This window comes from Lathyrus oleraceus, chromosome 7 (genome assembly GCF_024323335.1).
Source record: "Lathyrus oleraceus cultivar Zhongwan6 chromosome 7, CAAS_Psat_ZW6_1.0, whole genome shotgun sequence".
NCBI lineage: Eukaryota > Viridiplantae > Streptophyta > Magnoliopsida > Fabales > Fabaceae > Lathyrus > Lathyrus oleraceus.
The window spans coordinates 536,297,812-536,311,731 of record NC_066585.1 but is presented as its reverse complement, the minus strand read 5'-3'; the positions used below and the strand labels follow the sequence as shown (position 1 = coordinate 536,311,731).

The 13,920-nt window shown below is 32.5% G+C and overlaps 1 protein-coding gene across 1 annotated transcript; it reads right to left on the bottom strand.

Moving 5' to 3' along the window:
• Positions 1 to 10,334: 10,334 nt before the first annotated feature.
• Positions 10,335 to 11,455, bottom strand: LOC127107732 (abscisic acid receptor PYL4). Its single transcript, XM_051045058.1, has one exon. The coding sequence runs from the start codon at positions 11,148 to 11,150 to the stop codon at positions 10,482 to 10,484; it is 669 nt and encodes a 222-aa protein (XP_050901015.1). The 5' UTR covers positions 11,151 to 11,455; the 3' UTR covers positions 10,335 to 10,481.
• Between the last annotated feature and the right edge of the window lie 2,465 nt (positions 11,456 to 13,920).

The following is a 13,920-nucleotide window of genomic DNA, read 5'->3' as shown; positions in this document are numbered from 1 at the left end:
GCAGTGATGTGTTGCTAGATACCGCTCACTGTTTATTATGTTAAATGCGTGATTTAATATAATTGCCAACGCCGCGATAGAATAATTAAGGAACATCGTAACAGGCCTTTGCCCTTATGTCTATATTGAACACAAGGTATAGACCGTGTCATCCTTGTCCAGTTCAATATTGGGCCCATAGACATTTATCCTGTTACGCAGGATGGGCAAATTCCATCTAGGACACTCATGTCCCTCAGCATGCTTTGTGGAGTACCCAAAGGGGTAATTATACACATAATTATTATCACAGGAGGTTTTGTCAGATCACATGACATTTTCGTGACTTGGGTAGCAGTGATGTGTTGCTAGATACCGCTCATTGTTTATTATGTTAAATGCGTGATTTAATATAATTGCCAACACCGCGATAGAATAATTAAGGAACATCGTAAGGTACGATGTACTTAAGTAGAATACGAAATATGGTAAGGTACCAAATACTTAAGTGATTTTGGCATTTTATGAGATATGGGCCAAAATGCACTTAAGTGGGCTTTTTGGCTTGAAGCCCACACAAGCGGTTCTATAAATAGAACCCCTTGGGTAGAAGCATAGTAACTCACTGAGACAGACAACACAACTGAAGAGTTGGAATTTCGTATCTCTCTCTCACTCAAAGCCTTCATTCATAACAGCTAGCACTGCGATTGAAGGAATCCGTTCGTGTGGACTGAGTAGAGACGTTGTCATCGTTCAACGTTCGTGATCGCCCCATGGATCTGTATCAAAGGTTTTGATCATTATCAGAGATCTGCACCAAAGGTTTGAATCGCCACAAGAGGTAACGATTCTATCACTGATCATGCCCATTCGTAAGGATCACTAAATGGAGAAATTTTTAAATTCCGCTGCGCCTTGGATGGCAATTTTCCTTCAGCATGTACCTCCTTAAATCTCATTTCGCTACCAAATCGGCTATCTCATTCATTCGAGATGAAAAACGACTAAAACCCATATAATAGTAAAATGTACGAACAAAATTGGTGTATGACACACGCGCCGCCAGCTGAACTACATGTCCGACAGCCGATCGCGTGATATTTTCTCTATTCAGATACTCATGGATACTCCTCATAAATTTATGCCAAACTACGATGATTTTCTCAGGTGGTATCAAAATTATCAGAACTCATATTCTACTTATACGATAACACACACTAGTATTTCGTTTGTTTGCTTCTCTCAATCATCTTCTCTTGGATCTTGGGTCCTTGATTCAATGCGTCTGATCTTGTTACTGGTAATAAAAAAAAATCTTCCATATCTACCTTTGGTTTCTTACCTACTATAACTTCTGCCAATGGTTCTCACACTCGATCCGAAGGGATTGGTACTGTTCAAATTCTACATTCTCGCTCTATTAATTCTGTCCTTTATGTACCTAATTGTCCATTTAATTTACTGTTAGTTAGTTGCTTAACTCGTTTTCTTAATTGTAGTGTCACATTCACTAACAATAATGTTACCCTGTAGGATCGGAGTTCAGGACGAATGATTGGCGTCAGATGTGAGTCTCAAGGTCTTTATTATCTCTCAGTGTCATCTCAAATATGCTTAGCCAAAGATTCTCCACTCACTATCCATTCTCAGTTAGGTCATCCCACTCTTTCCAAATTACATAATTTTGTGCCAAATTTATCAAAGGTATCTAATTTACATTGTGAGTCATGTCAGTTAGGGAAACGCACTCGTAGTTAATTTCCCAATCGAATCAATAAACGAGCTTTGTCCCCTTTTGCTTTAGTTCACCCCAATGTTTGGGGCCCCTCACACATAGTATATACTCTTAAGTCTAGGTATTTTGTCACCTTTATTGATGATTTTTCATATTGCACGTGGTTATTTTTAATGAAGAATAAATCTGAATTATTTTTTATTTTTGAACATTTTTGTCGAGAAATAAGAACTCAATTCGATGTGTATATCCGTACCTTAAAAAGTGACAATGCCCGTGAATATTTATTCCAACAATTCCAAAATTTTATGTCACACAATGGTATTCTCCATCAAACATCTTTCTCTCATACACCTCAACAAAACTGGGTAGCCGAATGCAAAAATCGACATCTCGTAGAAAACACTCAGACCCTACTTCTCCATGGTAATGTTCCACTTCGATTTTGGGGGGATGATGTGCTAACGGCATGTTACCATATAAATCGTATGCCTTCATCTGTACTTAACAATAAAATCCATCATTCGATCTTTTTTCCTAATTCCCCACTTCACCCAATTCCTCTCCGAGTCTTCGGGTCCACATGTTTTATACATAATCTCTATCCTGGTCTTGATAAACTATCAGCTCGATCACCAAAGTGTGTCTTTCTTGGTTATCATTTATCCCAAAAAGGTTATTATTGTTATTCACGTACTCTACAATGATACCTCATATTGACCGATGTTACCTTCTTCGAGTCTGTTCCATATTTCGAGTCCAGCAAAGCAACTCCAGAACCCCTTCAGGAAAGTACTCCCACACCTCTTCTGGAAGTCCCATCTGCCATTATCCCCCATAAGTCTAGGGAATATGGACCACTAGATACCCCTACAGTTGACCCCCCCCCCCCCCCCCCACACACACACTTCTCGTTCATTTCAAACATATCAGCATCATCAACCAACATTTGTCGTACCTATCCCTGAGGTCGTACCTATCCCTGAGGTCATTGTAGACTCTCCTATGACGCTTACGCCATCACCGGGTCTGATCCTGCAACCTGAGTCTGATCTTCTGATTTCCCTTTGAAAAGGTATACGTCAAACATGAAATCTTTCTCCATATTATATTGATTTATGTTATCACTGTCTTTCTCGTTTACAGTATACTTGTTTCTCTTCTTTATCTTCTGTTTCTATTCCTAAAACTTCAGGTGAATCATTATCTCACCCTGAATGGAGGCAATCAATGATTGATGAAATTTGTGCTCTTCAAAGGAGTGGTACTCGAGAACTGATTCCTCTATCCCCTAGGAAATCTTTAGTAGGTTGTAGTTGGCTTTATACAGTGAAGGTTGGACCATATGGTAAGATTGATCGATTTAAAGCTTGCTTGGTAGCTAAGGGATGCACTCAGATTTTTGGGTTAGATTATAGTGATACCTTCTCGCCTGTAGCCAAGATGGAATTTGTTAGACTTCTTCTAGCCATTGCAGCCATTCAACATTGGTCTATTCATCAACTTGACATCAAAAATGATTTTTTTACATGGTGATCTTAAAGAGGAAGTATATATAGAGCAACCACCTGGGCTTGTTGCTCAAGGGGAGTTATCGAATATGGTGTGTAGGCTACACATGCCTCTTTATGGTCTTAAGCAATCTCCGAGAGATTAGTTCAGAAGATTCAACATTGTAGTACAATAGTATGGCATGGTCCATAGTGAAGTTGACCATTCTGTTTTATATTTTCACTCAGCCCAAGGGTGTATTTATCTTGATGTGTATGTAGATGATATTTCCATAACTAGTAGTGATCAACATGGAATACTCCAGTTAAAACAACATCTCTCTGATCAATTTTAGACAAAAGATCTTGGTAAACTCCGTTATTTCTTAGGTTTTGAGGTAGCCCAATCTAAAGATGGTATGGTGATTCCTCAGAGGAAATATGTTATAGATATTTTGGAAGACACATGTTTGTTGAATGCTAAACCAGCTGATACTCATATGGATCCAAGTGTCAAACTACTATCCAATTAGGGGGAGCCTCTATCTGACTCAGAGAGGTATAAGAGAATGGTTAGAAAGTTGAATTATCTCACAGTCACTTGTCTGAACATTTCTTTTCCAGTCAGTATGGTAAGCCAGTTCTTAAATTCCCCTTGTCATGAAGACATGAATGTTGTTATCCGGATTCTGAGATACGTCAAATGTGCTCCAGGAAAAGTTCCAGTGTACGAAGATAAATGACATACTCAGATAGTTGGATACTCCGATGCTGATTGGGCAGGGTCACCCATTGATAGATGATCCACCTATGGGTATTATGTACTTGTTAGAGGAAACCTTATATCTTGGAAAAGTAAGAAACAAAATGTTGTTGCAAGATCAAGCGCCGAAAAAGAGTACAGGGCCATGGTAATGGCAACATGTGAACTTATTTGGTTAAAACAGTTGCTCAAGGAACTTTAAATTAAATAAGCAAGACCGATGACAATTATTTGTGATAATCAAACTGCATTACACATTGCTTCCAATCCAGTCTTCCATGAGAGGACCAAACATATTGAGATAGACTGTCACTTTGTCAGAGAGAAGATCAAGTCAGGTGACATTGTCACAAGCTTTGTAGCCTCTAATGATCAATTGGCAGATATGTTTATAAAATCCCTACGAAGCCTTAGAACCAATTATATATGTAACAAGCTTGATGAATTTGACTTATATGCTCAATCTTGAGGGGGAGTGTTGATATTTGTAAATATATAATGTTAAAAATATTTATATATAGAATAGTCTCACGTCGACTATATCATGTAATTAGTTTAATCTCTCTATATATAATAATGTCTCCATAGTGCTTTTTAAAAACACACAGTTTATTCAAATTTCTCTTAGTCTCTTGCATTTCAACAATACCCAAGGTATACAAAGGCTTTGCACAACTTTATTGATATTTCAAGGAAGATTCCTTCAAATCTGTAAAGCATTCATTTTTCATCTTTGTTGATGTAGAGCTTTAGTTTTATTTATACATTCCTTAGGTGAAAGTGTTTAAGGAATCCTTCCTATGATCAATGAATTTGTAACCTAAGATAGTATTGAAGCTTTCCCATCTTTCGATTTTAATATGCATCATACCATAAACTTCCTTGCATAAGGATCCATTAATAGTACCGAATCGAAAAAACATGCACAAGAAATAATATGTTTGGCTTTAAAAAGAGTTGTATCATCCTTCCTTCTTAGAAACTTGTTTTCAAGCAGAAAATTGCTTAGACTATCAAACCAGACTCTAGGATCTAGTTTTAGATCGTAGAAGGAATTTCTCATTTTGAAAACATGAATAATAAAAGTTTCATAAAATCGGGAGGATGATATAGATACACTTCCTTCTGTATGTAACCATTCAAAAACACATTCTTTACATCTATTTGTAAGAGTTAAAAAAATGCATGAGAAATCTAGAAGCATCCTTATGACTTCTAATCGAGCTATATTGGCATAAGTTTCATCAAAATATATGATTTCTTGTTGATTGTAACCTTTCACAATGAGACTTGTTTTATTTATCAAAATATTTCCAAAAGCATCAAGCTTGTTGCGAAATGCTCACTTAGGTTTCAATGACTCGATTAGTCGAAGCTTTGGGAACAATCTCCCAAACATGTTTCCTTTCAAATTGATTTAACTCTTCTTGCATATCAAAAGACCAATGTTCGTCGATGATAGCTTCATCAATTTGTGAAACAAAAGCCACAAGGTTACACATCTTGTGAAGGGAGTGTCAAATAATAACCCCTATATAGATACTACGAATTACATTCTGAATAGGATGTTCTTTGGCCGTCCTTTATTCCTTCAAAAGATATTGATTATCCATAGAATTTTCTTTACTCATAATCTAATCTTGAAATTCATCTTGATCTTGATCATGTTCTACTTCTTGATCTTTATCTCCATCCTCTAGAGTTGTATTTTCCATGATACCTGAACAATCAATAACTTCTACTTCTTCCTACTAGGGGTTAGTTCAACAAAGTTGATATGTATATGTTCTTCTATAGTCATGGTCTTTTCGAAATGAAGTTTTAAAAGAGGAAGAATCTTTTATTTCTAGATTTTAACGACCATGCATATAGAAGAAATAATTTATTTCCTCTGTTAGACAACTTACTTAATACTAAGTAAGTTATGTTATAAAATTTTATTCAATTAGAGTGACTCACGGGTAAGATTAAGGATCTTACCAAAAATCACATATTCAAAGATTTTGCCTTGTTGTTATTATGCGAACAAATTTCTCTCATCGTAGGAGTGATATAATAAAGCATATTTATTTCTTCATTTGTATGACTTGAAGAACCATTGTCGATGTAATCTTTTGAATTTAAGTTGCCAAGCATACCAGCATCACAATTTGACTATTCGACCATTGGTATCCAAATCTTTTTGGGTCCTTTTTTGTTAGTGAAATTTATATTATGAGCGGACATATTTCTCTTTTTATGTTCATAATTCTATTCATAAAAATGCGAGGGAGGATTTCCTTGTTTGATTTCATGACCTTTTTTTTATAAAACAAAACATAACAATATGGTCGTCTTTATTACAATAATTTCATTTTAGGATTTTGCATTTAGATGTTGGTTGGGTATTGCAAATATTGCTAAACCTTTTAATATTGTTCTTAGGTTCATAATAAAGACCAGGCTTATTATAAGACACTATTTGGTTACCTAAAAAAATACTCAAGTTGTTTATTCCTCTAGTGAATTTATCAAGTGTGTTTTGAATATCATCAACTTTACTTTTCAAAATGGCAAAGTAATCACACATGATAGATTCATCTAAGACTTTGTAAGAAGATGAGGAGTTTTGAATCAGACCATCTTGTCTTTCTTTAAGACTTTCTATTTCTTCCAATAAATTTTTATTTTTCAATTCGAGGGAAGAAATATTACCTTTAGAGACAGAGACAATTTGTTCTAATTTACTTATTTTTTTAGTTATCTTTTACACATGCGAGACAAGTATTGATAAGAAAAATAAGAGATTACCTCATATTCTTCATGATTTTCTATAAGACACATGTTTGCTTCTTCCTTGTGAGAAGATTTCATATCATTGTCATTCCAAGATATGTAGACTCTCTTAACTCCGTTTCACAGTTTCTTGGAGCTTCTCAGATTCTAGTTTTTTCTCTAGTTTTGAGGAAAGTTTGGTCTTATGTGTCATTCCTTTCCCCATTTGTGGCATTTGGGAATGAAAGAGTATCTTTCTTTATTTTTCTCTTGGAAACTAGAAATTTGTTTTTCCCGTCTTATGAACTCCTTAAATTTTTTAAATATGAGTTTCATGTATTTATTAATCTCACTTTAACAATCTTCATCTTCTGATTTCATATATTTGATGTTAGTAGCTTTTAGTAAAATACTTGTCATCTTCTTCTTGTCACCTTCTTCATCATCAACAAGTCTCTTCAACTCTATCTTATGTTCTTGCAATTTATCAGAGAGGGGGATATATATATATATATATATATATATATATATATATATATATATATATATATATATATATATATATATATATATATATATATATATATATATATATATATATATATATATATATATATATATATATATATATAGAGAGAGAGAGAGAGAGAGAGAGAGAGAGAGAGAGAGAGAGAGAGAGAGAGAGAGAGAGAGAGAGAGAGAGAGAGAGAGAGAGAGAGAGAGAGAGAGAGAGAGAGAGAGAGAGCGAGAGAGAGAGAGAGAGAGAAAATAAGAGTAGTCACCAAGTGATCATAAGAATCTGATAACGAGCACAACAAGATGATTGTCTTATCTTCGTCATGAATATTCAACCCTAAGGCTCACCAAATTGGTAATTAAATTGTTGAAGATATTGACATGTTGTTGCAAATCAGATCATTCCAGCATCTTCGAACTGCATAGCCATTACTTCGAGAATAATTTGTTCATCAATGTCTTTGACATATATTGACTCTCCAAATAATCCTAAACCTCATTCAGTGTCATTAGGTCTAGAATATGATACATCACCTCGGCTAAAACACATAAACGAATCAATTTCGCGGCCTTCTCCTTCAACTCTGTCCAATCAGTATCCTCCATGTCAGTCAATTTTGTCTCACATAACATCTTTTGTAAATTTTATTGAGTAAAAAAATCTTTAACTCTCATTTGCCATAATCTAAAAATTATTTGTCTTGTTGAACCTTGTGACCTCAAATTCTGCACCAGGGTTAATCGCCATCTGATTCAAATTGTTAGAACAACAATCAATATAGAAGATTAACGAGAAACAAAAGTAAAAGAAAATAAACATGATCGATCCTTATTCACGCATTTTGATCAATGATATCTACCTATGCGACTATAAAACAACAATAATTTTCTTGATTTTTGTTTAATAATTAGAATTATAAAATTACAAACAATATATAATATTACAACTCAATTTACAATAATATAGTTGGAGCACAACAAAACAATATATAATATTATAACTCGGTTTACAATAATAATATGGAAGCACAACAAACAGTTGGATTTAAGATATATTTAAGTTTTTATATATTGTGTTCGTCTTTGTCTGAAAATATGATTATTCTCGCTAATAAACTTTTAATTGTTATTTAAATCAATTTTTTTTATCAAAGCTTAACAAAGACAAGCATAGAAATGCTCATGGATGGTTAATTTCCATAATCAATTCAGAACCATAAATAATTCATATGTTATAATCTATTATTAAAATCAATTGTCATAACTGGATTTCATTTTGGTAAAATGATTATAAATCAATTATTAATCAGTTATATACATAATTAATTTTGATTTAATTTTTTAAAAAACATTTTGCAAGAATTTTTTATTTAAAGAAAAAATGTTTATTTTCAAAAATGAAAAAATCGTATTTTTTATTTTTGGAAAAAATATTTTTTTTTTAGAAAAAAAATGTTTCTTGAAAAATAAAATCATTATTATTTTTTATTTACTGAAAAATATATTTTATTTTAATTTTTTCCCAGATTTTTTTTTTCAAAATAATTTGTTATTATAAAAATAAATAAATAATTTTTAATTTTCAAAAGGAAAAAAGTTTTTCTTTTAATTGTTTTATTTAGAAAATAGACTAATTTAATTTTTATTTTAAATAAATGTCCAAATTTTATATTTTGATTAAAACCTTATTAATAATATATCCAAAATATAAATTTAGTTAAAAATTTTAATAATTAAATTTAAACATAAATATGAATAATTTAAATAAGAGGTTAATCTGAACACCTTTGAATAATTTAATTTGTTACACATATTGCCATGAGAGATGAAAGAACTTAAAAGAAAAAGGACTTTGAATATGAAACTATTAAATGATGAAATATTCAATTCAAAACCTCAAAAGTGGACAAACTAAAAAGGTGGTGCTCATGCAAGTGGATAATAAATAAATCATTAAAAAACATGTCCTCTCTACACACTTGTTGTCTATTTCTTATCTCGTGTTATGTTTCCTTTCTCCCACTTGATCATCAACTTGCACAAACCGACGATCTAATAATAATCTTTTTCTCTCTACTCACCAATTTCTTCAATGCTTCCTTTTTTATTCCATTTCTTTTTCTTTCCTTTAGTCACGCACAACTTGAATTAAAATAAGACAACAACTTGATGTTAATTAAAGCTTGAGTGTCCACAAAACTATATATTATACTACATGCAACTTGCATTTTCTTTTACCAAATGTTGTATAATATTATATTTGATGACGTATTGGTTGATAAAAAGTATATACTCTTTAATGTTCCATCTAGTTTTTTTATATTTATTTTGGTAAAATTGTCTCTTTTTTTCTTTCCTATTCATAAACTTTAAGATTCATAATATATTGCCTAAGATTAGATTAATTTATAGGAACTTTACAAAAGTAATTTTAAGGGAGAGGAAAATATATTACTAGTGAGTCTAGAATTTTATGTATGTTTTACATAAAATTCATCAATAACAAAATAAAAATTGTGTAAAAATGTATTATCATTGTTCTAGTCGTCATTTTTTATAGGATTTCCAGCTTTAAAGATACTACTATAAACACATTCTAAAAATATCATATTATTAAACTTTTGTTCTAAATTATTTTTGTGCATGTGCTTATATTAAGATGAAATTTAATTAATATTATTTTTCTACTAAAAACCTATAAAAAATTAATTCCATTATTTTTTTTCTTTTTTATTAATAATATATTATTTGGTTATCTAAAAAATAAAAAATAAAATCCTTAACAAAAAAACAACAACACAATCACCTCTCATAAAAAAGACATAAACATCAATTAATTTAACTAAAATGCACACTCCATTATTTAGTACAATAACTATCTTCCTACTACCACCATCTCCACTTGCTTAATTATAAATTAAAAAACCCCATAAGATAAGGTTCCAATTAAAATTCTATATATGGCCCTCTCTTTATATCTAAAGATTCTAGAAGTTAAACCACAAAAGCAAAAACACAATAAATAATACCTAACATTAACATCATTGATTTATTTTTAACTCTTTTATCGAAATTAATTGAAGAAAAAAATAAATAAACTAGGAAAACTTGGTCTTATATTTATACCAACTCATACATTAAACAATCTATAGTAGTAATAATAATAATCACAATATACACAATACTTAATCAACAATATAATATATCATAAATATGAAAAACTAAAAAAGAAAATGAAAAATTAGGAACAACATTTGTAATGATCGTTGTTGTTTTGTTGCGTAATATTCTCTGCGGTTTGTGCGAGTGATTGAAGATTACACCGAACAATTGTGTCAACAAACACACGAGTGTCCTCTTTAGTATTTCCCGGAGGAATATCCACCACGTAGGACTCAACAACCACCGTGCCGGAACTATCACCCTCGCCGGAGGGATGGAGTGTAGTAACGGAACGGTAGTTAGCAAGCCGGTGATCTCCACCAACAACGCTAAAACTGATGACATGACGGTCCTCGTCGAGGATCTCGAGGCGTTCGGTGCTGCGGGCGGCAGGGAGGCCTGATATAAGGTTGACCTCCCTGAGTGTGCCTACATCACCTTCGCCGTTGATGAGACTACAGCTTTTGATGAAGTTTTTGTAGGCTTGTGGTTTGTCGAAGCGGCGAACGACGGACCAGACGGAGGCGATGGAGGCGGTTGTTTCCTGGACGACCGCCGAGCATAGTTGGTTGGAGGAGATGGGATGTGTGTGGTAGTGTGATATAGTATTAGGGATGGTGGTGACAGGGTTGACGAAGAGCGGGGTGTTTTCACCGGGGAGGTGATCATGGTGGTTGGTGACGGTTGGAGTGGTGGTGTGGTTGATTCTATGGAGGAGGAGAGAAGATTTTGGTGGATTTGGAGGCATTTTTTGATACTATGGATGAAGATAATTAAAAAGAAAAGAAGTTGTAATAGAAGTCGATGGATCTTGTTAGTTTGAGTGGTGATTATGTTGATTATGAAGGGTTTTGAGCAAAGATGAAGATGAAAGAAAAGATGATTTTTTTTTAAAGATTATAAGGGGTTTGGGTATGTTATGTGGTTAGGGTTATATAGTGATAACTTGAAGGTTGGTCAAGTTGAGGTGTTTTTTTTCTTTGGGTGGCTTTGAGGGAGAGAGAGGTGTTAAATGAAACTCATGTGGGCGGTATATTAAAATGGAGACCAACTTGGCCGACATCAATTTGCCAAATTGGGGTTTTGTATATTTTTTGAGATTTTGTAAATATGTAGAGTTTTGTTTTGTGTATATAAAATAATGTGTTGATTAAGTCCTCTTGCTTGTGGAAGCAAAAGACTTAGTTAATTACATATTTGTTTCTTTGTTTATTTCAATATCTAGTCATTAAATGGAATTTTTAATATTGATTTTTCTTTTAATTTTAATTAAGGGTGCTTATTTACAAATTAATATATATATATATTTCAAGAGCACTTAGATGATACGATAAATAATATCTTTTATATGCATTTATGTGAGTCGTGTGATAAAATTAGTCTTTGCACACCATTTTAGGGATTAAAGAAAATCTTAGTAATTGTATTTTTAGATTGATTTTGGTCGCTTTCTCTCAATTTTCATCTAAAGAATTATGGAAGGGATGCAAAGGTCAATAAAATGAAGCTATAGGTTTGAGAAGATAATATGAGTTGATGGAGATGAAGAAAGATGATAAAGTAGATTATTACTTCACAAGGTTGGGGACTCTCACAAACTAAATGAAAAATTGTGGGGATGTTATAACATATGGAGTGGTGATAGAGAGTGTGTTTAGAACACTAACCATAACCATAAATTTGATCATATTGTGATAACTACTAAAGAGTAAGATCAAAATTAAAGAATTGCATAACACTCTTGAAGCTTTTGAATTGAAAGTATCGAAAGAAATAATAAAAACTAAGAAGAACAAACTCTTTTTATTAGATTCAAAAAAAGTGAAATTGATAAGAAGAACTGGAAAAAGATGAAGGGCCAGAACAAATGAAAAGGAAAGACTAAGCATGAAGATAAAGCATAGTTCTCTCATAAAAGAGGAAAGATAATGAGAGGAATCAAAGCAAAAATAAGTTCTTTATAAAGAAGAGTTTCAAATGTTACCGGTGAAAATTTTGGACACTATGTTAATGTATACTAGTCTGGAAAAGTAAGAAGCCTATAAATAATGAAAAAGAAGCAAATTTGGCACAAGAAAGATCAATTTTTGACTCTGAAACATTGATGTTAGTAGTGACAACAACTAGTGAAGTGATGAATTTTATAACTTGGTACCTTGACACACAGTGCTTAAATCATATGATATGTATTAAGAAGTTACTCATTGAGTTTGATCCAAGTAAAAGAACCAAAGTGAAATTGGTTGAAACAATTCAATGAAGTAGAAGACATGGTGAATTTTCTTGGGAATCTATAAGATGGCAAGAAGGCATAAATAAAAAAAGTTTGATATGTCCTTGAGATGAATCGTATTTTATGAGTGTTGGCCATCTATTAAATAAGGGATGCTCAATGATCATTGAGGATGATTCTTTCAAATTGTATGATGCAAATAAGAGGCTAGTTTTGAAAGCAATACTTGCAACAAAAAAATAGAACCTTTAAAACATCGATCAATGCAGTAGCGGTTGTCTTCTTTGCAACTATGATTCAAGACAATGAGATCATCTTATGTAGTTAGAGGTATTTCCATTTTAATTTTAATAGTTTAAGCCAAGCTAATTCAAAGAAGATGTTTTTAGATGTGCCGTGAGAGATCTTACATATAGCATGTCTGGTAAGAAAGCATCCAAGATCAAACTTCAATAATAACTTCCCATTGAGATTAAGTGAGGTACTTAATGTAGTTCATTCAAACATTTATGAACTCTATGATGTGTTATCCTTGGATGGAAACGAATTCCTTATCATACTTATTGATGAAATTTTCAAGAATGTTATGGTTATATGAAATTATGTTCCTCAAGGGATAGATGTCGAACACAATGTCCTAGACAACTGGTTTGACTTCTTATACCATAATCTTTAATTAACACACTTTAACTTGTACAAGATGATGGAGTATAAAAACAATAATAAACACAATAATTGGTAACTCGGTTTGATGCAACAACACATACGTCTGAAGGATTAGCTTCCAACCCAAGAAAGAAAATTCACTATTAGTAGTTTAGTACATTTAGTCTTAAAAGCAAAAACAAATCCTATGTTATTTAATGCCTCTTTCCAACATTACCAAATGACTTTCTATTTAGGTGTCCCCCTAAATATGAGAACCCCTCTCACTTTCTACTTAATCACACAACCCATGATTGGAGATTACAACTCAATAATCAATGTTGAATATTACCACTCAACTAGACAAATCTATAACTAAGCCAAGTTATTGAAACATAGTGTGGTGTTGTTGAGATGTATATTTCGTGTCGGGTTTTTGTTATCGTATCCACAGGGATTGTAAGATATCACCGCCGTTCGATGGTTGTATTAATCGTAGCTCAATGTAACAATAGGGTTTTGGTTTTAATCAAGTTATCTTGCATAAAAAGTAATAAATTGCGGTAAAAGTTATGATTTGATTAAATGAGAAATATTGTCAAAGTTAGGTTTCAATGATCACTTTGCATGTATTTGCTCG